The 22,507-nt window shown below is 42.5% G+C and overlaps 1 protein-coding gene across 1 annotated transcript in view; it reads left to right on the plus strand.

Moving 5' to 3' along the window:
* Window positions 1-22,507, plus strand: part of smtnb (smoothelin b) — a 49,805-nt gene that overhangs the window by 1,002 nt on the left and 26,296 nt on the right. Inside the window, 4 exon segments of the mRNA XM_051951123.1 lie at window positions 14,952-15,109; window positions 17,453-17,531; window positions 17,621-17,699; window positions 19,123-19,202. Coding sequence (XP_051807083.1) covers window positions 14,952-15,109; window positions 17,453-17,531; window positions 17,621-17,699; window positions 19,123-19,202 — 396 coding nt within the window.

Consider the following 22,507-nt stretch of genomic DNA (forward strand, 5'->3'; position numbering starts at 1 on the left):
CTATTTTGATAATCGATCAGTTGGTTTGAGTCCCCTTTTTTTTTAGGAATAATAGTCAATATCCTTGGATTCCTTAGTTTGAAATGTGATTGTTTTCTGTTTTTTATGGTAAATACTCAGTGATTGCATAGTGTTTGTAAAAATCTTGTGTTTCTCACCCATTTACGCTCACTCACAAATCGTTTCTTTGCTCCTCTTTGACACAGAAACTGAATATCTTTTATTTGTGTGCAAAAGCAGACATTTATAAGTGTCATCTTGGGCTTTAAATGCCACACCTCATCGACCAAACAACTGATTAATTGGTTGAGAAAGTAATCTACACATTAACTGACAGCGAAAATAATACTTAATAGTTGCCCGAAATGAAATAAGTAACTTGCAGATTGTTTCATAAAGAAAACATCCATTGGTTGTAGCATTGGAATGAACAAACTCGATGACAAAACAATTAAAGAAGTTGGCTGCTGCTGAAATTATGAGACATGTCCGAGCAACACAAAAGCACTGATAAGAAGAATGTGTCATGTGGTAGAAAGTCTAGGAAGTGTGGGACTGGCTGGTTCACAGTCACATTAGTCATGTTGTAATTATTTCCTGGGGCGAGCGTTCATCCGTCCAACACGTATATCTTGACACCTGTAAGACGGACACATTTACAAGGACGCATGAGTCAGCCTGTCCTTGTTCAGACGCAGTTACAGTGAGTTTGTGTGACTCATTACACAAACGCAACAATCGAACATGAAGCATCTGGCAGGAGTGTTCATACTTCTGGTATTACCTAATATAGAGAGAAAAAAGATGATTTTGTGTCTTTTGTGGTCTCTATATTGATATTTATCCATCAGATCTGTTGTTGACCATCTGCCAGATTAATCCTCTGAACTTCTACGTAGTTTCTGAGTCTTGTTGCATTTTTACTCTCAATTTTTGTCAAGTGACTATTTGTCGCAGGTGAGTGACTCGTAGCCTCTCATTTGCATTGAGGAGCGCAGAACTTTTTGTTGTTTTTTTTTTTTTTACAGAATCTGATTAGAGCAAAAGGTTCAATTTCCGTGAATTTTTAAGTGAGACGTGTACTATATTTGCCTGACAGAACTGCACATAATACATCTTTGGTATATTTTAAAAAAAAGGCATGTTATGGAAACAGATTTTGATGAAATCTGCTCATGATATGAAGCTCAGATTTGATTCAGTGTCCCAATAGAACTCTGCATGTTACACGATAAGTTCAAGGATAATCAGAGAGTTGAACCTCCAGCGATTCTTTCTGTTTCTTACACTTTCTTTACTCTAATACCTTAAGGGAGTTAAACTAGACTTGTCTGCTTGTAGCTTGACTTTTCAGCCATTATCCTCACTAGCTGATTTCCCAAGAATGTGTACTTCAAGAGGAACCTCTTGCAGAAAAATACATTTTGATTGCTGTTGTTAGAGATCAGTAAACCTGACAAGAAAAGGCTGTTTACTTTGGAACCATGCAGGCAACGCATAAATGTAATGTTTAGTTGACCCGTGTGATGCTATTTAAACCGTATCCATTATTTCCCCAAAGTCCGGACTCATCTGGCCAAGCTCTACCGTCGCTTTCTTCTCATAAGTTACTAACGGACAAACTTCTACCGCAAGTGTCATTATACTAGTGGGAGAGCAAGAGTATGTTGAAGAATTGATGTTGTCCCTTCAGAGTAATGATTTACTTTTAACTGGGACATTGGTGGCTTTGATCAGTTGGTTTATGAGTTTATTTTTAGAAGAGCAGAGCAGCAAAAGTGAGTCAAACTGAGCACAAAGGAGGGAAGAGTAAATGGTCACTGCAGATAAAAAAAGAATATTACTGTGTTTATTAGAGCTCCACTCTCAGGTATTAGAGAACCTTCTTCTGCAGTGTTTAACTTCAGCGACACATCAAACCTCCACTTATTGTTTTTGGAGAGCTCCACTGAATCTTCCTGTGTGGCCTCCTGTCCTGAATTTATGGCTTTTATCTGTGTGTGACAGACATTATTCAGCCAGTACCGAGATGGACCCTAAATGCCTCGTCTCCCTGCTCTGCTCGTTCGTGGAGCCTCCCCTCAGCTTCCCTCCCTCACATGTGACCAGCAGCTAGAAAGGTCACCCAGATCCCACATTTTCACTGATGATGTTTGCGGTGACTCGAGTGTCAGCGTTTTCCACAGCGAACCGGGATTTAAAGGAAACAAACTCCTGCCGCGCAGAGGAGAAGTTCATACGACATTTAAATCCAGCTTGACAGACTTGAATGAAACCTTTTGTTATTTTTTGAAATATAGCGCCGTACTTTGTGGCGTTGTGTGAATTAAGAGTTGTTTTTCAGGACACCAGTAAAAGATGACGGACATTTGGAGATGCCCGAGCTTAATTAAACTGGCAGTAAATCCGTGTGGAGGAGCTGCTATTAAACGACGGTTGGATAACGAACACACACTCCAGGCCTGTGTCGCACTTAATGAACTAAACAGTCAGAAGGTCATATGGCGGCCCTTCTAACGCCACTAATCCCATCTCTACACTTCTATTCAAAGCTCAGGCTGCCTTTTATATTGCTCATTTAATCCCCTCCATGGCAACCAAGAAAAGCATTTTTCTTTTCTCTCGGCTGCCATGATTATTTAGATATCCACAAAAATAAGCAGTTGGTGTCCCAGTTTCCTTGGGAGAGGAGCTGAGAGGATGTTTGCTGTGGGTCATCTGTCTGAATGGAGCTTCTGTGGCCACAAAGACACTAAAGCTGCCGAGGCCAGTTGGAGAAAAGCTTGTTCCAGCCGAACCGCTCCGACCACTGTCACTTAATAGCAGACTTTTTCAGCTGATTGCGAGCTTGGAGGGCGATGATTATCAGCCGCTACGCCTCTGAAACGGGCTGTGTGGGAACAGTTTCCTGTGTGTGAAACCTGCAGGACGAGTCGGGTCTGCAGGTGTCTGCTGTTGTGGCACTTGTGCATCTGCCTGCGGAGCTAAGAATAAGGTTTGACTGTGGCGTCTGTCAGCCACACCATCGTCTCCCTTCTAATTATTTCTGAAACGCCCCAGCTGCCCTGCAACCCAGGAGGAATGCAGAAAAAATCCAAACGTGACATAAGTACTGGCATAAAATCCCATTGTCTTGCACTTTTGGTCGTGCACAGCTTTATATATTTCTGAATCGACTGCTCGGAGTGCTTTCTGCTGGTGGCGCCTGCAGGACTCATTTCACATGCTGGATGAATCACATAATGATTTGTAACCACTCTTACCAGCCCTGTGACTGTCCTTTCTCCCTGGTGAGCGAGAGGCATTCACACATGTTTAAAATAGGACAGTTTCACTCTGTGGTCCAGCCTCGCTGATGTATGGGACCCCTGGGCCCTGGTTTTATGGCTCTCTGGACCCTTTGTGAGTTGACAAGAGCTCAACGGTTACAGTCAGAGAGGAAGAATGGGTTTGTTTTGTAGGATCTTGCTATGGCCGCCGGATTCTTCTTGCCCTCCTGAGGACGGGGTCTGAAATGTCAGTCTCATCATCAGGAATAAAGCGGAAATTTTATGCGACATTACATACCTGTTGTCTGGGACGTTTTCAGGCATTTATTCAGGGTGTTTTTAAACAGAAAAGTCTTCAGATGCTATAGTTGTTAAAGCGTCTTCTTTGTTTTTGTATGGATATATAAATGAAACTTGTGTCCTGACTTTTTTTTTGGCTTTCATTAAAGACACTGCAAAGTTGCCTAAAGTCCTCCTTAAGTGTCGGTTACAAGCTGTTGCATGCAGCAGATCTTCCTCTGAATACAGCCTCACCACATAGACAAAGGTGAGAAAAGAGAGTCTGAAGTGCTTTCTGCTCCTGATAACACCTTCTGCGTTGGGATTTATGAGCTTGACCTCTGTGGATGTTTACATGGTGGTTTCTGTAGGTGTGGAGTATAAAAACAGGTTCACACGCTGCACACCTGATTTTTTTTTTTCTTTTCTGCCCAGTCTGTCATCATTCCCACAGCTATTTACTCCAGCAGCTTTTCCTCTGTGATTAAGTTTCAAAGGTGTCAGCGAGGAGGTAATGAAGACATGAGCTGTGAACGGTTGAACTTTCAGGGTAGATCTCTTTAAACTGACACAGTTTTTCTACTCTGTTGTAGCGACAGGACCGAGTCCATCATAGTCCACATGAATGTTGAGGGGGCAGAGAGATAACAAGCTGCATGTTTGTTTGCTAAAATGGGAAAGATTTGTTGCTGGATGCTGCTATAAATAGCCGGTCATATTTTGGCTCTGAAGTGGATGAGAAAAAAAAGCTGTGAACTTTCAGATGGTCTGGTCTTTGGCCTTTAAGTGGGTTGCTGCTGCAGAACAGAAAGTCAGACTGAACTTTTAGCTAATATTTACAGCTTGTTTGAATGTGTAAGTTGAAACTGAGTTCATTGGTAGACACTTGGTGTTGTTGCGTCATTTGGAAAGGTTTGATATTTCAGAAGTGTAAGCAGCCTTTTGAATGAGCGCAGCAGTATTTTAATATTCCCACTGCTTTGTCTTTTTAAAATGTCATAAAATCCTAATGTGGCTGTAAGATCAACACAAGTGGTGCTCAGAGAGGGTGGTATCAGTGTCAGTGCTGTAAAGTGATTATAGTCTTATGGGTTTTAGAGTGTAAACATTAAATGTCACAGCTTGCACTCACCGTCTGTGAATTTTGCCCTTCTGTGTGAGCCCACATATGGAAAAACGATACCTATTTTTATGGAAATCGTCCGAGAATCTAACATGTTTTGAATGATTAAGGGGGAAAATGAAAGGCAGTTGACTTTTTTTGTAACAGAAAACACAAATCAGACTAAAAAATGCTCACCAAACACAATGCATGTTCCAATGTATTGACTACATTACCTCCATTTATGCTGTTTTTGAATGTTATAAATCATGCGTGTTAACATCCATGTTTACCAGGTTGCTGTCATCTTCTCCATTTGCGCTGCTTGGCTCTTTACCGGTAGCCTTGCCCCCCTGCTTCCAAGCTGTCACGGGGATCCACTCATAACAACACTACTCCAAAGCTCTGCTACTTGTCAAAAACCCAACAGAAGAATTATTACCTAAAGTTGAATTAAAATGCAGTGAATGGTAAAATTTTGAGAATGATAGAACTTGACAAACGTCAGCTGCTTTCTGTCAAGTGTAAATCCAGGAGGCTAATACAATATATTCTGTGGCTGTCGACTGATGGGTGAACTCAGGTTTTTTTTCAAACGTCAGATTGGAGACGGACTCTGCTGTCACAGCTGTTCTGGTCTTTTTGTCTGTGTGGTAAGTGATGCAGCAGAGAGGGTTTCTGAGGCCGATCTCTGTCTGTCTGGATCATCATTCTGCCAAATGGAAAGGGTCTGCATAAAGGATTTAAGGTGTGCTGTTTCCCTTCAGCACCATCAGGCGTCTCTAAGATGGACAGCGAGCGAAACCTTCCCCTGAGTTTGATGCTTCAAGTGTTTTCTTTGCATTCAAACTCCTATTTAGTGCTGTTTTTCGTCCTCTGTTTCAGTGGTCTCCATGCCTGATGCATCATTTCCCAAAACAAACATCCATCCATCCATTCTCTATGCACCGCTTTATCCTCACTAGGGTCGCGGGGGGTGCTGGAGCCTATCCCAGCTGACTCGGGCGAAGGCAGGGGACACCCTGGACAGGTCGCCAGTCTGTCACAGGGCTATATATACAGACAAACAATCACACTCACATTCACACCTACGGGCAATTTAGAATAACCAATTAACCTCGGCATGTTTTTGGACTGTGGGAGGAAGCCGGAGTGCACGGAGAAAACCCACGCATGCTCAGGGAGAACATGCAAACTCCATGCAGAAAGATCCCGGGCTCAGGCCGGCACTCGAAGCACGGATCTTCTTGCTGCAAGGCGAAAGTGCTAACCACTATGCCACTGCCAAAACAAGCGGTTGATTTGAAAATTGTGTGTTTTAATTTGTGCAAAAACTTTTACATTTTAGCATGAAACTTGGTTGATGGTCTCCGTGTGGAATAAGGAAGCTGTGTTTTCTCACAGGGGAAGAGAAAATTAATGCTCATCACCCTGAAGATGTTATCAAGATGCCTTTAATGTTTGACGCCCACTCGCTTTTCCCAAACACAGACTCTCAGCTGTGAGGTACCAGAGCAGGGCGTGGGTCCAGTTTCATCAGTTTTTGGCTTTACATTGGAATACTTAGGTGTGGCTCTGTTTATAGAGAAAAATAGCATGCAGGAAACAACATGCAGCAGTCTGCAGGATCAGCCAAGTCAGACTGAATGAAAGCAATAAAAAATGATAAATGTATCTCCATTTACCCGCTTGGGAAAGAATGGTGTTTTTGAAATGGGAAATAAAACAGACAAAAAGACTAAATGTAGTCAGTCAGAAATGTAGAAATACTGTGGTTTTGGCTTTTTCTAATTCAACTCCCTCAGGAAGGAGCCATTTCCTGAAGTCCACTAAAATCATCAGGCGGATGTTGATGTTTGGCTTTCCTGCTCGCTGCTGTTAATGTTGTGGCACGCTGGAGATATACACACAGCTGATCTGTTAAATTTTGTTTGGCTGTGTCTGCCCGTCAGTCTGTCCATGGTTATAGTAGATGTGAATTTTCGGTGTCGGCGTGGCTGCCTCTCATGGCTCTATTAGAACAGTTTGTTCTCTGCAGCCTGACAGTGCCTCCCTGATTTCCCTCCTGAGGGACGCTCCTCTCACCTTCTGGCTCGTCCTTCATTAAACCAAAAGGCTTTGTCAGGCAGGGCTTGCGTTTGACCAGTGATGTCCCATATTTGGTGAGGATTCATCATCTCGCTCCAGCTTTGACTGGCCTGGTTCAGGATGTCTTTCTTATCTGTTTATTCATGAAGGCTCTTTCCTGCTGAAATCGGTCACATTGTATCAGATCTTTTGCTCTTAACCACCAAGGGAATATACCAATACGCTGTACTAAAAGCTGCAGACTGCTCAGACTGTGCAGGTCTCCATTTGTTGGGTATAATGACATGAAAACGGTGAAAGGAAGAATAAAAATGTTGCTTCTGGGGGGGAAAAAAAGTTGTTGGTTTTTTTTTTGGTGTGATTTTGGCGAAAGTACAATTTGAAATCCAGTTCTTTAAACAAAAAGTGAAGATCCTGGCAGCCAAACACATGGAAAACTGTGTAAATTGCCACAAACTCCATTGACTCATTGCTGGTTAGGGCTGAAGACAGTTCAATTGCCTTCAATTTAAACTTCACTCAAAGAAGACTAATAAAAGTGAAATAGAAAAAAGAAAAAACACTAAAAAAGATTTAAAATTTGAAGTCTTATACAATCTACATGTGTGGAGACAGAAGTGATGGTACCAGACTTCTGTAGCCTGAGATGGCATGAACCGCTGCTTTCCTACCTTAACAAGTGTCACTGGTTTAGTTACATTGTGGGAGCTGAGGTTTCTGGTTTTGGTAAGGAAAAAGAATGCATGGAGTAAAAAGGATGTTCTCTACAGTTCTTCTGTATCGATTCTTTCATTGATTTCCCTCAATTTAGGCATTTTATGTGTGCAAACTTGAATCAATAAGACCTTCAAACAAAGATCTACACAATAATGTCAAATGAACACATAAAATGAAATGACCAAAAACAAAGATTGTTGTCAGTGTGAACGGACACTCCGAGTAATTTGACCGCTTTGGTAATTAAAGGAACACGGTGAGTCAGCGTTCTGCCTGTGCTGATGCTGGTGTAAAACCCTGTCGTGAGGCCGACTCCCAAATGTGGGCCACAGTTGTCCTGATCAAGCTACAACTGACCTGGATACCTCAGAGTGACCTGACCGGCAGGTCTGAAGAGAAACGCACTCAGAGGGGACAGATTGTGTGGAACCAGACAAGTGAAAGAGGCCAAAACCTTCACAGAGGCAGCCGACAGAAGCCCACCACAATTATGTTCCCCTGCATCAAAGATTAGGAACAACTTTGAGGTCCTGCACAGAGCTGGAAGGTCAATATTTTAGCTTTTAGATCAGAGCACTGACCATGCGTGTACTGATTAATCCGTCAGCATGTGGTGTTCAGTGCACTGATGTGAGACTTTGTGCTCTGAATGAATCGGCAACATATGCAGCACATAATGTGAGTTCAGATCTGTCTTCAGCGCATCATTACAGCCCTATAGGACATGGCTCATGCTTTTACCCCCCTCTGACCCTCATGCATTCCTCTATGTGTCTGTTCTTTATGCCTGCTACCTCAAGTGTAAAGGGGGACAGTGTTTTCCCAGGTCTGCACCAGGCCTGTGTCCCACCACCAGCTAGTAGTCAGGGTTAAGCTTTCCTACACGTGCAGGCGCACTCTCACAAAGCACACTGGTACATGCACTGTAATCTCTCTCCTGCACTTGTATGTTTCATAGATACACCGTCGTTTTCTGCAGAACAGACAACGGAAGCTCAGTGCGCACTGTAACACAGTGAGCTTTAACGTCAGACCTGGTTTGATTCTTTGTTAATTTTCTGGCCGGCAGGTGACTGAAACTCCCTCTTCTAAGAAACCAGGAGTCTCATGCCTTGCAGGACTCTCACGTATCCTCATTATATTTCCATTTTTCAGTGGGTGTGGTGAGTGTTCTGGCCTACTGTGTTGCATGTATTGTTTTCCTGAGGCACTGACAAATGATTTACAGGATTCGCCTGATTTAGATTGGAGTTTTGCCCTAAAGAAAAGCAATAAAGAGATTTAAGGGTGGTAAAATATTTCTGAACTTTCTCACCCTTTCGAGTGTTTCTAGATTGTTTATTTGTGTCTTTACCAGTCCGGCTTCCTCAGTGGCGGCTGCTAATCCATTTCAGCTCTGCTATAAGGAGTGTCCTGTCTGGCCTTATAAGGGCAAACTCACTTGTGGGCTTGACACAAGTGAGTTTAAAGTACTGATCCGATCTGCTGCCTGGCTGCACTCTAACCTCAGCCTCCTCTGGAAATTATTACTGTGGGCCTCAGTTCACCCACAAACACACAGTACCCCCCACCTCTCAGTCAGGTCCATGCACGTGGATGCACACGCCTGTACACATATTTCTTTCAGAAAGTATACATTATCCCTCGTGTCAGGATTGGCACGTCACAAAGTAGAAAGTGTTAAGTACAAAAACGGCAAATGAGACGAGCACGTGTATTCCCACCGGGAGTGAAAAGGTCGAGGCTGGGCCTGAGGGGTCGCTGTGCTCCCAGACGGGGGTTGGAGGGTGAAGGTGGATGTCATCTGTGCACCAAGCTGTGATGTTTGACCTGACCTCTGTGAAATGCAGCACAAAACACAACGGGAGAGAGACACAGTTTGTAATACCTGAGTTTTAGACTTAATACTCACCTGCCAATTGGTTGTTTTTATTATTTTTGCTCCACAAATGAAGCCAAACTTTCTGAAAGTTGCTTAAATACATGCAAAAAAAAAAAAATTACAAATTATGACTGTATGGTCAAAATTAGGACTGAAATCCCAAAATATCTGATTAAAAAACACTTAAACTAGATTACAGAAGTGACTAGGAGTAATTAAAACCGGTACCAAGAAAGCATGTGCTTTGGTGTAAGCAATCCTAAAGATATGTAAACTACAGCTGCAGCCATTAATCAGTTTATTCTCCGCTGTTCTATTTTGATCATCAGTTCATGTGTTTGAGTGATTTTTTTTAAGGAAAAAAGGGCAAAATTGTCTGCTTCCATCCTGTGAAGTCAGAATTTTTTTCAGATTTTGGACAAAACGAGACCTTTTCTGGACATCATATTTGCCTTTGGAAAACTCATTTTTGACAATTTTTGATTTCTTTTTTTAGACCAACCAACTAATTAGTCAATCCAGAAAATAATTAATCGACAATGAAACAATAATTAGCTTCAGGTTTAATGAAAACCAGCACGTATTTAACATTCAGTCCAGTCTACAGAGATGTATATCGACTTAAAGACAGAAATTAGGTACTATAAGTGTTTTATTAACATTAGTTCATGCTGCAGTTGCTAAAACGTCCAAAGACTTGGAGACTATAGCAGCTCCAGGTAATTCTCCATAATCCTATAAATAAAAGGAAGGGGGCAGAATTAGGACAAATCTGAACTTGTGCACTACTCGCGTTCTATTTCCACATTAATTTAGAGTGGTCTGTCTCTTTTCACGTCCACAGTTCTAACTTAATCCTTTTTAAGCGCTGCTCCCACAGGTAGCTGTTCCAGCGTGTACTTTCAGCTACGCTCTGACTTCAGACCCACATAATAGCAGCTTGGCATATTCTGACTACCTGAACAGCCTTGAGCTCCTGCCATGTTTGACCGCTTCTGATTGAGTTTTCGTGTCTGGCAGTATAAATTTCAGCCAGCCTCCCAGACTTGAAATCACATTTAAAGGCATTTCTCTCATGCACAGCAAAATTGAGGGTGTTTCTGTCCTCGGGAAGTGTGTCACCAGCTGGTGGGGATTACTGGTAAACCGTGAGCGCTCTCTAATTGGTCGTGATTGATTGAGCTGCTTCAGCCGAATGTCTTTGGAGGTTTTGAGGTTTTTGCTCCATAGAAAGCTGCTGCTTGGCAGGATGTGACTCAAAGCAGCTCACACTGCAAGCCTTAGCAAGCCTGCTTGTGAAACATTTATTTGCATCTTGATCCTCACGTCTGTATCATTCCTGAGAAATCATTTCATGTTTACAGTATATCAATGAGTAAGCGTGTTTATTTGAATAGAGAGCGTTGGTAATATCCGTCTGGAAGCTTTGAATTGAAGCAGTTGCCCCAGTTTCTGCAGGACTTTTCTCTTCATCCTCTCAGCCGTATCCACCTCCTCCATCCTGTTCCATCACTGACTCACCTGACTGTGTTCAGGCTAGACAGGTGTTCCAGAGGGCCAGTGACGCTAACACCAAAGTCCTCCCTCCGTCTTTATGGGTGCTGACAGCTCGGTGACGTCTTCACAGCTGCCTGATTTTTTTTTTTTCTGTAAAACATGTGGTTGAGTGTGACCCGTTTGCTCCGTGTGATTTCTGACTCATACATCTGTTGGCAGCACAAGCAGAGCTTTCTGTCTGGGTGTATCGCTGCTCTCTGGGTCACAGTCATGTTGTTGTTTGGAGCCACTGTGACAGCTGGCTACCCAGAGGTCTGTGGTCTGGTTTTGAAAAATGCCTGTGCTGTCACTGTGTAACTGGATTGATTTTTTTTTTTTTTTTCTTTCCATTCTCCCCTCGTTTGACACAACTGGCTCGGTGTTCAGGCCACTGTCATGTGGTCAGCTGGACTCTACACGAGTGTGTGTTTCCGTCTCTGGTTCTTTAACGGTCATTCTGTTTAGTTTGGCAGCCGACCAGCTTTAAGGTGTGTTTTATTTGCCTGGAGGTATGCCCACCTATTACTTTCCTGTGCAGGGAAGTTATTGGTTGACTTTTATTTTCCTCCTTTTAGATGGGTGAAGGAAAAGTCAGTTACAGCCGCTGGCGTTGTGCCAGCCGGGTTGACTGTTTGAATTCAACCTGTAAATGTTGAACCAATCCAAACACACTCAACATGCCGCATCTGTCAGCTGATTGGTTCATTTTAAACTCATTGCATTCATCAGATGCTGCTATTTGAAGTCATGTTGTTTGAGGAAGTCGAGTCAAAGTGCTGACGTGAACATGGAGCAATTGTTTTTCATCTCTTATCATCACATCACGACTTTAATTCTCTTTGCTTGAAAAGATTACTTTAACTGTTCGGACAGTTCTTTGGCCCGTCACATGCTCCGAATTAAGGACCTGTCCTTGACTTTTGTTTTTTTATTTCACTGTAGAACATTTTGACTTTATATTTAAACTGATATGCACAGATCATAAGCCAAAAATGCAGCCTGTTATGAAATGCTAAGCAGACGTTTTTGTGTGAAGGCCCAAGCTTGAGGCCGTTCTGTTATATCTCAATAATGAACAAATAAATCAGTCAGTCCTAAAACTTGGCAGCGAGTGAACTGGCTGTACAGCCACATCATGACAGTCTCTCAGCAATCAGCTTGACAGTGTGGTAACAGCAGGCTGCCCAAACTGTTTGGTTTGTGTGTGAATAAGACAGTGGCCAGCGACTTAGAAAAAAAAAAAAAAGTGCGAATGTGCTCTCATTTCCTCTCAATATTTTCCTGTTTCACTATCAAAAACCTGCCACTGTCGCTCCAGGTCATCGTATCCTCTCACTGCTGGACTGGACCCAAACCCCAGTTCCTGATTGGCTGATTTCACAACTGTCTTTTTTTCCTTGTGAGTCAGCAGGAATGTGAGGAATGACCTGTGCGAGGCCTGGCCCTTTCCCACCCAACTCTCATCTGCCCATTTTTAGGCATACTCAAGTCTAGCCTCCCTTTCATTTTCCTCTTTTGCACTTTGTCATACATACTATATCTCTGTTAAACGCTTTACTCTAACCTCTTGTCCTTCTCCTCCTTTCTCATATTTTTGCTCCCTGCTGCTTCTGAGCTCTTTTTTTTCCTCATGCCTCTTTTTTCTTTCAGTCAGCTCAGCACTTTAAATTTCCACAAATTACAGTATATAGAAGAGTCCCTCTGAGCTAGAGCAGCTCGGTCTGCATATTTTGTCAAACCACAGCGAGACCTCAAAACCACCGTCCCTCTTCATCTCTAGTGAGACGACCCTCCTCCTCCTCCTCTTCATCCTCTGGGCCCAGCAGTGAGGCGCAGCAGCCCCCTTTTTTTTTTTCAGTCCATCAGCATGTACGGCTTTAGCTTAACAACCACATCCAGCTCCCTTTAACTGAAGGCGCACAAAGGTTTGTGTTTCAACTCTGCAGGTTTTAACCGGTGCAGCAGGAAACCTTAAAGAGTGTGCCTGAGCGTGAGGTTTATAAGAAAAGCCAGCCGGAGGAGCAGCTCATCTCTGCATGCGTTGACAGGTTCCCGCTGTCGACCAAAAGAGAGCGATCCATCTCCCGTATGACAGGAGAGGGCTCCCTCTTCCCTCCTGTGCTCAGGGCTGTCGCTAACATGAAAGCATCCGAGCGTGTCGAGGTGGTACGTCTGTCTGCAGGTGTGCTTTTGTACACACATTTACACGCCTTAATTACTCCTCTGTGGCTCAAAAACCTTTTAACTAATCGTCACTCCGAGCGATGAAATGGCTCAATGAGTGTTTTAGGTGACATCTGAGTCTCTCATGCAGCCTGCACTGCAAAAACTCAGATCTTACCAAGTCTATTTGTGTTATTTTTAGTCAAAATGTCTCATCCCGCTTGATTTAAGATAAATTTACTCAGCAAGTGGCATTTCAGCAAGATGGAGGGATTTCTTTTAAGACAATGCATCTTAAATATCTTGTTAAGTCAAACAATCTTCAAATTGTCTTGTTTTGAGTTGAATTTTACAAGAAATCTCAAATTAAGTTTGACCCTCCTGTTGTCCTCCGGGTCAAATTGACCCGTTTTAAAGTTTGAAAATGTGGAAAAAAAATTTATTTTCACAGTGAAACTTCTAAAGTCCACATTCTCAACATTTTGGGGAAGTCTTTGAACATTTTGTGGTGGAAAAATAGGAATTTTAAAAGTATTTCTTAAGAACATTCACAAACAGCCAACAAAAAATAATATTTATGTGAATGTTCTTCAGAAAATAGAAGTTTTACTGATAAATATGTAATAACTTTCGATATTTTTAGGATTATTTTTGAAAATATTTACAAGAATTTTCTTGCCAAATTTGGGTAATTTTTTAAAATAAAACTTTTTTAAGGGAAACTTTTAAGGAATTGCTGGAGTTTTCTTCCTGGAGGTTTTGCAAATTTTCAGAAATTTGGGGAATTTTTTGCTGATTTTTTTTTTTATTATTATTATTTTCAGACAAAGAAACAATATTTTTGGTGCTCGTAAATGAAGAAAGCAGGAGGGTTAATGCATCTCAAATTTGGAGGTTACATGAAAGCGAAAATCTATTTTTGAGTGAAAAACTGCTTTTTTTTGGCATATGTGGCTTATTTTGAGACACCCAAGCTTGACAATCCAGGTAAAATTGAGCTAAAAATAAGTTTTTTTTTCAGCTAATTTTGAGATCTCAAGATTCTAAATATCGTATCTTATTTCAAGAAATCTTACCAAGCCATTTTTCACTTCTTCTATTGGCAGATATTTTCACTTATTTCAATGTAAAAGTTCCTTGAAATAATTTCTTTTTTCTTATTTTGAGAGGGACATTTTTCCAGTGTGGTTCCTGTTCAATCAGGATGAAACACAGCGAGACAGGAGGACACCTGACTGACTGTTTGACCTGGATTGCTCTGCAAACGTCTTCCTTAAAGCTGAGCACCAGCTGTTGCCGTACCTGCCGCCCCTCGGTCAGGTGCTCCTGTCTTTTCACATTAGTGAGCTCGGATCACTTGTCATCACCAATCCATAAGCCGTCTGTCGGCCCTGCTGACCCTGTAGCTCTGAGCTAGACGGGATCTTTAGTGCAACGCTGTTTGGACATCACACAGGGGTTCTGACGTTTATTGCCCGTCTGCTGTGACTGTGATTGACATAATTAGGCATCACAAACTGGGTTCCCTTGAACGTTTTTGTCTCTGGATGGACAGCTGTGTGTTCGACTGGCTCAAAGTCTGCATGTCCTTGTAAACAACAGTCAATTACAGAAGGCAAGAGACGGCAACTGTCAGAAGTCAAGGCTACGACTTGTGCTTGACAGTGCTTTGCCCCTGCAGTTATTCACCACCCTGTACTTACACTGAGAGCAGGCCTTTTAGCTGCAGATTCTTATGTAACTGTGTCTCCATTTCCTCACAAGTGACCATGTATCTGTGCTGCGTTCACTCAAAGATGCAAATTTAAGAGCGACAGGTGACTAATCTTTGCTAGCCAAATGTTTGTCATCCTGCTGTGTGTGGTGCACTTTTAACCCTCGTCTTCATGCCGTGTTTGCCTTTTTTATGGTGCAGCTGGATGGAACGGTGGACCTGGACGAGAGACGCCTCATCCGTTCAGCCATCCGGGAGCTTAGGAGGAGGGAGATCGAGGACATGGAGGCTGCTCTGGCCAGCAAGAGGTTTCGACCCACACGCCTGAATCAGCAGGAGGACAAGGAGAACCAGCACAGGTGAGACCACACACACGCACTCACAGATCTGTCCTAATGACAAAGTGCAGCCGGCCAGGTGAACTGGAGATGCTGAGAAAACATTCACGAACCGAGATGCAGCATTCTTCAGCTCCGGTGGGAAAAGTCTGGAAAAGTCAAGTCAGGAAATCATCGGGGACAGAAGACTGCAACCACAGTATTTTTTTTTTCCAATTTCCATCACGTGTGCTTATTTTACGATGAATACTTTCACTTCAGCTCACGACACTCACGTCGAAGTTTTTTTTGGTGTGTTTTCCATTTAGAGTTCTCTCAGGGTATTCACAGTTCTGTAAATAAGATCTTAGCAGTTGTCTTTCAGCAGGGGAATGTGGATAAAGTGATCGCTCAGCTGTAATGCTACACTGCCTCTGCCGTTTTGTCAATAAACACATTTTTGCAGGCAAATCAAATGAGAGACTGGAAAAACAGGCTTGAAACTGGCAATGAAGATGTTTTTTTGTTCCTGTAAACACTGTACTGATTGGCATTTTTACAAGATTTGGATGAATGCACAGATTTCTAGCAATGATATTGTTTCTGATGGTTTATTTTTGTGATTTTGGAGCTCGCTGCAGACTATTTCTGATGAATTTAACACAACTGAGCTTTTTGCGCATTTGCTTTGCGCATTTGCTTTGCTCCTTAAAGAAATAATGCAATCTATCGAATAAAGGCAAACTGCAGCAGTTAAACTAAAAGGCCGACATTTTGCAGATTATAACCTATAAGATGAGAGAAGCTGCTGCTGTCAGTGAGAATATACATGAGCATAACTCTCTTATCAAATGCATGTTTAGTTCTACACACTTGCGCTCAAACAGTGAAACAATGAAATTAACTTGAAAATCTTGAGCTCTGCAGAACAAGTTGCCTCGAGTCCTTTTGCAGGGGGTAACTTAATCCTGAAACCCTTTTGCTCCTGTCGCTGTGGGCTCATTTTTTACTGTGACTTTTGTGGAAACAGCACAACAATGGCTAGAAGAAGAGAGAAATCAAAAATGTGTGCAGTATGACACAGTTCTGATGCTATAAGAACAATTTTAAGTTTAATCTCTTTACTTCCTCCCCCCAATTGCCTACAGCTGTTCCTAACACAGCAATTAAATAGTGACTCTTAACTATGCATGTTTTACTGGTTACATTTTTAATTTCTCTCCTGCAGTTTGGCTGAGTAGTCCTTGAATTTTTGTCATGTGATTGTTGGTTGCAGCTGAGTCACAAATGGCTTCCTGGTTGCACCAAGGAGTGCAGTATTTTTATGTTTTTGTAAGAATCTGGTTAAAGCCACCAGTTTTGTTTGAAATGTGACATGTTAAATGCAGTAATTTTTGCTGAAATATTCACATTTAAGGCTTAGATGTGGTAGGTTTTCCTGACAGACCCAGAATTCATAATTAGTTCAAGGACTATTAGAAAGTTGAAAATCGAAAGATTCTTTCTGCTTCTACAGTTTCTGACTCTGGTAATTTTAGCATTTTTTTCAAATCTAACATGGCTGTCAAACCCACCAGCAGGTTTTGGGGGCACACAGGGCTCATTCAAGGCTGTAGCACAATCCCAGCATCTGGTCTACAGCAAAAAAGAAAAGATTTAGCACTATTTGATGTGAAGAGCACTCCCAGGCTTCTGCTGCTGCACTCTTTCTTCGTCACTGAATCCTAATAAGACCAGTGGCAGCGCCTAATCATTTCCATTCACTGCTGCGCTCAGATGACTTGGGTTATAAAAACAAAGGAGGTGCCTCATTGAAGCTGCTAAAGAAAGCATACCTACTGTTGCACATGCACGCACATATGCACGTGTTAAAACACACACACACACAAAGCCCATCTGAACGTTGCGTTATCCCGTGCCTCCTAATGGTGGAATGTGAAATATTCCACTCCAATGTGCCACACATCCTTTAGTACCAACGGCTGGAGAAAAGCGAGGATAATGAGAAAACTGGAGGAGCGTATGAGTTCTAGAAAACAACATTAAAACGGGCAGTGAAATGGAGAAATATGAGGCAAACAAAGAGAGGATGAGAGCAGCCTTTTTCCTTCAGCTTGTGTCACTGTTCTCAAATCTGTTATGCTAAAGTGTCACTTCTTCCACACTCGATCTGGGAGTGTTTGCTCTGGATTGTCTCCAGGCCAAGAAAACTGTTATCTATAAACGGTCTTTTTCTGCCTTTGACAGCACAGAGTAGAGTCACTGAAGCCTAAGTTTTATAATCTGATATTTCAAAAGATTAGGATTTCTGATTTATCGCCTGCAGACTGGGCACTAGTGATGTTCTGCTAAAATTTCTTCCACTTTGCCGTCTGTCTACATCAGGTCTGAATCGAGCAACAACTTGGACATTCTGTCACAGAAACTACAATCAATCCGGGACATTGACGAGCTCACGAAAATGGTGAATATTAAAAGAAATATCATCACATCGCTGAAAATTTGACTTTGTGTTGTGGATGCATTGAACGTTTTGCGTTTGTTTGCTTGTAGCTCCGTGCAGCCAGCGAGTATGAAGAGAGGAAGATGATCCGAGCAACTATCCGACAAATCAGAGACGAACAGCAGCAAGGTGAGTCTGAGTGTTTATTAAAGCCTCCACCATGTGTTTAAATAAAGATTATTGTTCTGCTGATTGTAGATTATGGATTTTGGAAAGGTTTTAAACAGTGACAGACACCAATTCTGTCGTTGTGACAGAATGAGTTGCATTTTTTACTATTTTGTGGCATCTTCACCCTCTGCACCTCTATGGAAACAGCACAGCCATGGCTAGAATATGAGAGAACTCAATAATCGCTTTTTTGCAATGCGGCAGTTACAATGCCATAAATCTAAAGACTACAATAAAGTAGAATTTATTTGATTATTTGTTTAGCAAAAGTTTAAAAAAACTAACCAGAATGAACGTCTCCAAAGTTCTAGTGTACACAGGTTTTATATATACTGGAAAAACAGTGTCTTTACACACTCTACATATTTTACCACTTGCATTTTTGATATGTTTCCATACTCCTATCTGCTCTGTGTAAACACAGCCTGCAGTTCAGTCTTGAATTTTTGTCAGGTGACTGCTGGTCACAGCTCATGGCTTCATGGTTGTGTGAGGAAGTGTAGAATTTTAGTTTTATTTTACATAGTCTGGTTGGTGCATGTGGTTCATTTTGGGAAATTTTAAAAAAATGAAGCATGTACAATAAAATTATTTTAATGGAATATCACAATTTCATGCCTAGATGTGATAATTTTCCAGACAGAGTGGGATGAGACGCATGATTAGAACCTTCGGAAAGATGCAAGTGTGTAGATTTGTTATGTTGTTACAGTTTCTGTCTTAAAAAAAGGTGTAATTTGGATGATTTTTGTTTTAAAAATGTCCTCCCTCCCAAACCCACCGGAAGGTTTTGGGATTCAGTTGATTTAACAGCTAAAATGATAAGTTTGGTGGCCTACTATAAATAAAAATGTAAGAATTTCATGGTATGCAACATCCATAAATGTAAATGAATCCACAGAACTCAAGACATCATAATAGGGGTAATTCGGTACTGACAGTCTTTGGCCTGATGAGGGCACTAAAATTAAAGGTAGAAAAATTCCAACTACCGGTTAAACTCAAAAGGAAAAGTACGTTTACATGTACAGGTGCGTGGGTGTATCAGTCTGTTGCCATAGTTACTACAGCAGGTCTACCTATGATGCAGGATCAGATAGTGGATTCCTGTCATTCCTTAGCGCTGTCTGCTCTGTGTGAGGCCCCCGTCATCCTGCAGCCATCTGATGTATGTGCAGGACTCAAACAAAGAATAACCAACCTCCAGCTGAGGCCACGTCAGGACATTTCAGATAATCTGGCTCCTCAGCTTGTATTCCATCTGTGTTTGCTCTTCTACTAATTTCACACGTGACCAGAAGGTGAACATCAGATGGGATAATGAGTCACCTGTGTCACTGTACATCTCGTCTGAGTGTTATTGCTGTGTGTGTGCTTTCAGGGACTGTGGATCTGGGTAAAGGTTCTGCTCGATGCCTGGAACCTGAGAATGTGGAGCCCCAGAGCAGCATGGGAACTGTGGTGAGTACGGCAGAGTTAATGGAGCGATTAGTGTCGCTTGTGAGAACTGAAATGATCATGAATGTCGCAGCTTTCCCCTGATAAAGCGTGAACATCACCATTACAACTGACGGGCAAACTGTCCCTCATCTAATTTGCGCTTATGTCAGCTCCCATTTAGAAAGATGAACCAAGCGCAGGCCAATTTGCGGGCGTAGAGTTTGTTTGCATGGCAACGGCGACCACTGAGGTTTCCTTGCTGCCGCAGTGAAGAATGCAGCAAACAACAACAACAAGCATTGTGACTTGAATCATGCACTGGGTCGTGAATGTGGCTGCACCACACACACACACACACACACACACACACACACACACACACACACACACACACACACACACACACACACACACACACACACACACACACACACACACACACACACACACACAAAACACATGCCTGAGCTGCCACAGAGTTAGGAATGTGTGGTTTTTTTTTTTTTTTTTTTTTTTTTTTTTAGATGCTCATTCACTTTTGGCCAAATATGAGGACAAACTTACTTTGACTCTAGTGTTTAGCGAAGGCCATAAATTCATTCGGTCAGTTCACACACATGTAACTGTACAGCTTTTCATACTATCAGAAGAACCGAGCATCTTTAAATACTTTGCGTTGCATCTGTCTGAATCCTTGCTCAGATGTCTCTCACAGCTGACCTGCCCTCTAGTGGCAGAGGCTTACGATGGGAAGACGTGGGGTTTATTTGTTTGGGAGTGCTTTCTTGGAGCCAGATTTTTATCTTATCTGCTGGTTTTGATCGCAGTTTTTGATGAATGCTCTGTTTCCAGATGATGGGATTTCTGTGGAAGGAAAACCAAAGTTGTATGCAGCCACTGGTCTTAAAACGAAGCTTCTAAGTGATGTGAGCGCCTCCTCTATCGGTGCTTTAAAGGAAAACACAATCAGTCACATTATCAGAGTTCTGCTGGTTCATTTGAAAGAGCCCGTTTTTCTCAACACGCCGATATAAAGGGGGAGAAACGAAAGGCTGTGGGTATCAGTCCCATTGTCTGTTGCGGCCTGCGCTTTGCTTGCATGCATTCCTTTGTTTTTGTGTGCGTATTCTCCTCAGATAGGAAGCAGTGATAGCATGCTGGCGTAACAGGATGCTCTCACATTCAGGCTTTTTTTACCTCGCTTCCTGGAGGACAGCTGAACAGCGGTGTGGCGGCAGGGTGGTGTGATGGATGATGGGGTGGGTGGGGAGGCGCTGACGGCGAGGACGACCGTGAGGTGGCGAGTTTCGGAGAGGCAGCCCACCAGCTGTGACCCGGCAGTCAGTCTGGTCTGCGCTGGAATGGGGATGTGGCCAAAAACAACATCAGCCAGCAGCAGCAGGACTCCTTCCACTCACATCACAGCAGCGGATCTCTTTGAGCTGTTTGCAATTGTGCTGTGGAAGATGGTGGTCCGAGATAGGCCCTCCACAGCAGCCAGATGTATGCAGGCGCACGCAATATGCAACATGTGTCCACCGGTAGCAATTTGAAAGAAATACCAGGCCAAGAGCTCGTATGACGAAAAGGAAAGAGCGTGTTTAATTAATGGATTAATGTGGCTGTTCATCTGTAATTTTGAATCCAGTCTTATTTAGAAGTTTATAGTGGGAATAGTTGACATTCAGGGATCGGCGCTGAGGGTACAGTTAAACTTTCCTTTTGCTCATTTGGAAGCAAGTTCTGTTGTAACAGCTTGTAAAAAAAACTTTAATTATATGTATGTAGCAGAAAAAAAATGTCAATCTAAAAATAGGGTCTTTGTTTATTATTGTAAAATCTGAAATATTCCAACTGAAGTACTTTCATGTTAAAATATCTTATTGTTTTGAGGAATATATGAGTATAAAAATGGGTCAAAACAAAGGCAGAGTGTGTCAGAAGTTAATGTGTCAACCAGGCAACCCATTAACCTGTGAGGAAAGTGTGTGTGAATGTGTGAATGTGGCGGGGGTCAGATCCCTCTGGAGACAGACGGGGAGGGAGGGGAAGTCAAGGGAGTGGCTTGTTGGTATTATATGTGTGTGTGAGTGTGTGTGTGTGTGTGTGGTGTTTGTGGTGGTGTAAATGTTTGTGTGTGAGTGTGTATGATGTGGCTGAGGGAGCAGAGCGGCAGAATAGCGGACGTCCTGACTCCTAGAAGGTTGCAGCTCAGAGAGAGAGAAGGAGGGAGGCGGTGAGTCCAGGGAAGAGAAGGTAAATGTCACTCTGATTTTGTGTGTCACAGAACAAAACGCTCCTCTGACTTTGCTTATTCTTTTTTTTAAATTTTGAACTGGAAAGTCATTTAAAAGTCATCCTTCTGTGTTTGGAGAGTGAGATGTGCCTGCCTCTGTGTTGACATTTCAGGTTTGTGTACTTAATGGTTTATTACCGAGTGAGATCTCTTTTTATTGTCGCTGACAGGTTCTATAGTTACAGCTTGATTTATGATGCGTGACATCACATTCATTGAGCTTTGTATAAGTGATGTGTGAGTGAAAGAAAGCTAAACTTTCAGTAATTAATACTTCCATTTAAAGTGTTGTTATGGATTTAATCTCGTCAGTGTTTGCATGAGGTGTGCTGGGAGAGCTCAGGTGAGTTGCCGGGAGGGCCGAGGTGTCGCTGCAGCTCCAGACAGAGTCCTGTTGTTTGCTCATTGGAGCTCATCATAAACATGTTGCAAGAAGAGACCAGAGGAAAGAGCGGCTTAGCTGTCTAAAATGGGGCCCTTTGCAACACGGAGGCTTTAGTGGACTTTAGAGAGAAAGTGTGCTGGAGGAAGAAAAACACAATGGGACCATTTAAAAAAAAAAAAAAAAAAAAAAGGCCATAAACTAAGCTTAGATTGGCACGTGATGATTTACCGTAAGTAAAAATGGTAGTGAGACTCTGGGCTGAAGACCTCTGTGGGTTTCCACGCTGCAGACTGAGTGTGTGTGTGTGATATGGAGATGATTGCTACTTCATTCCAGCTACTGTATTTCAGCTATTGGAGGTGAGCCGAGTGTGTGGTTCCTCAGGCTGCAGTAATGGAAAGTGAGCCGCCAGGTTTCTTCTTCCACGTGGAGGCATGGAAGACCCTCAAATGGTCTGACCTCATCAGCTATGTGATGGATTTAACGTTCGTGGAAAACTTGGAGCAGCGATTGTCTGAAGCGGCTGCTGAAGGAGGTGTTTGCCTCATTCGCAGCCTCATTGTTGTTTTGTGTTTTTTTTTGTTTTTTTGAAGTGTTAAGAGTTCAGAGGAGTCCAGATGGTCCACGCCTCACTGCGGTCACAAG

Source organism: Acanthochromis polyacanthus, chromosome 7, assembly GCF_021347895.1.
Source record: "Acanthochromis polyacanthus isolate Apoly-LR-REF ecotype Palm Island chromosome 7, KAUST_Apoly_ChrSc, whole genome shotgun sequence".
NCBI classification, from domain to species: domain Eukaryota; kingdom Metazoa; phylum Chordata; class Actinopteri; family Pomacentridae; genus Acanthochromis; species Acanthochromis polyacanthus.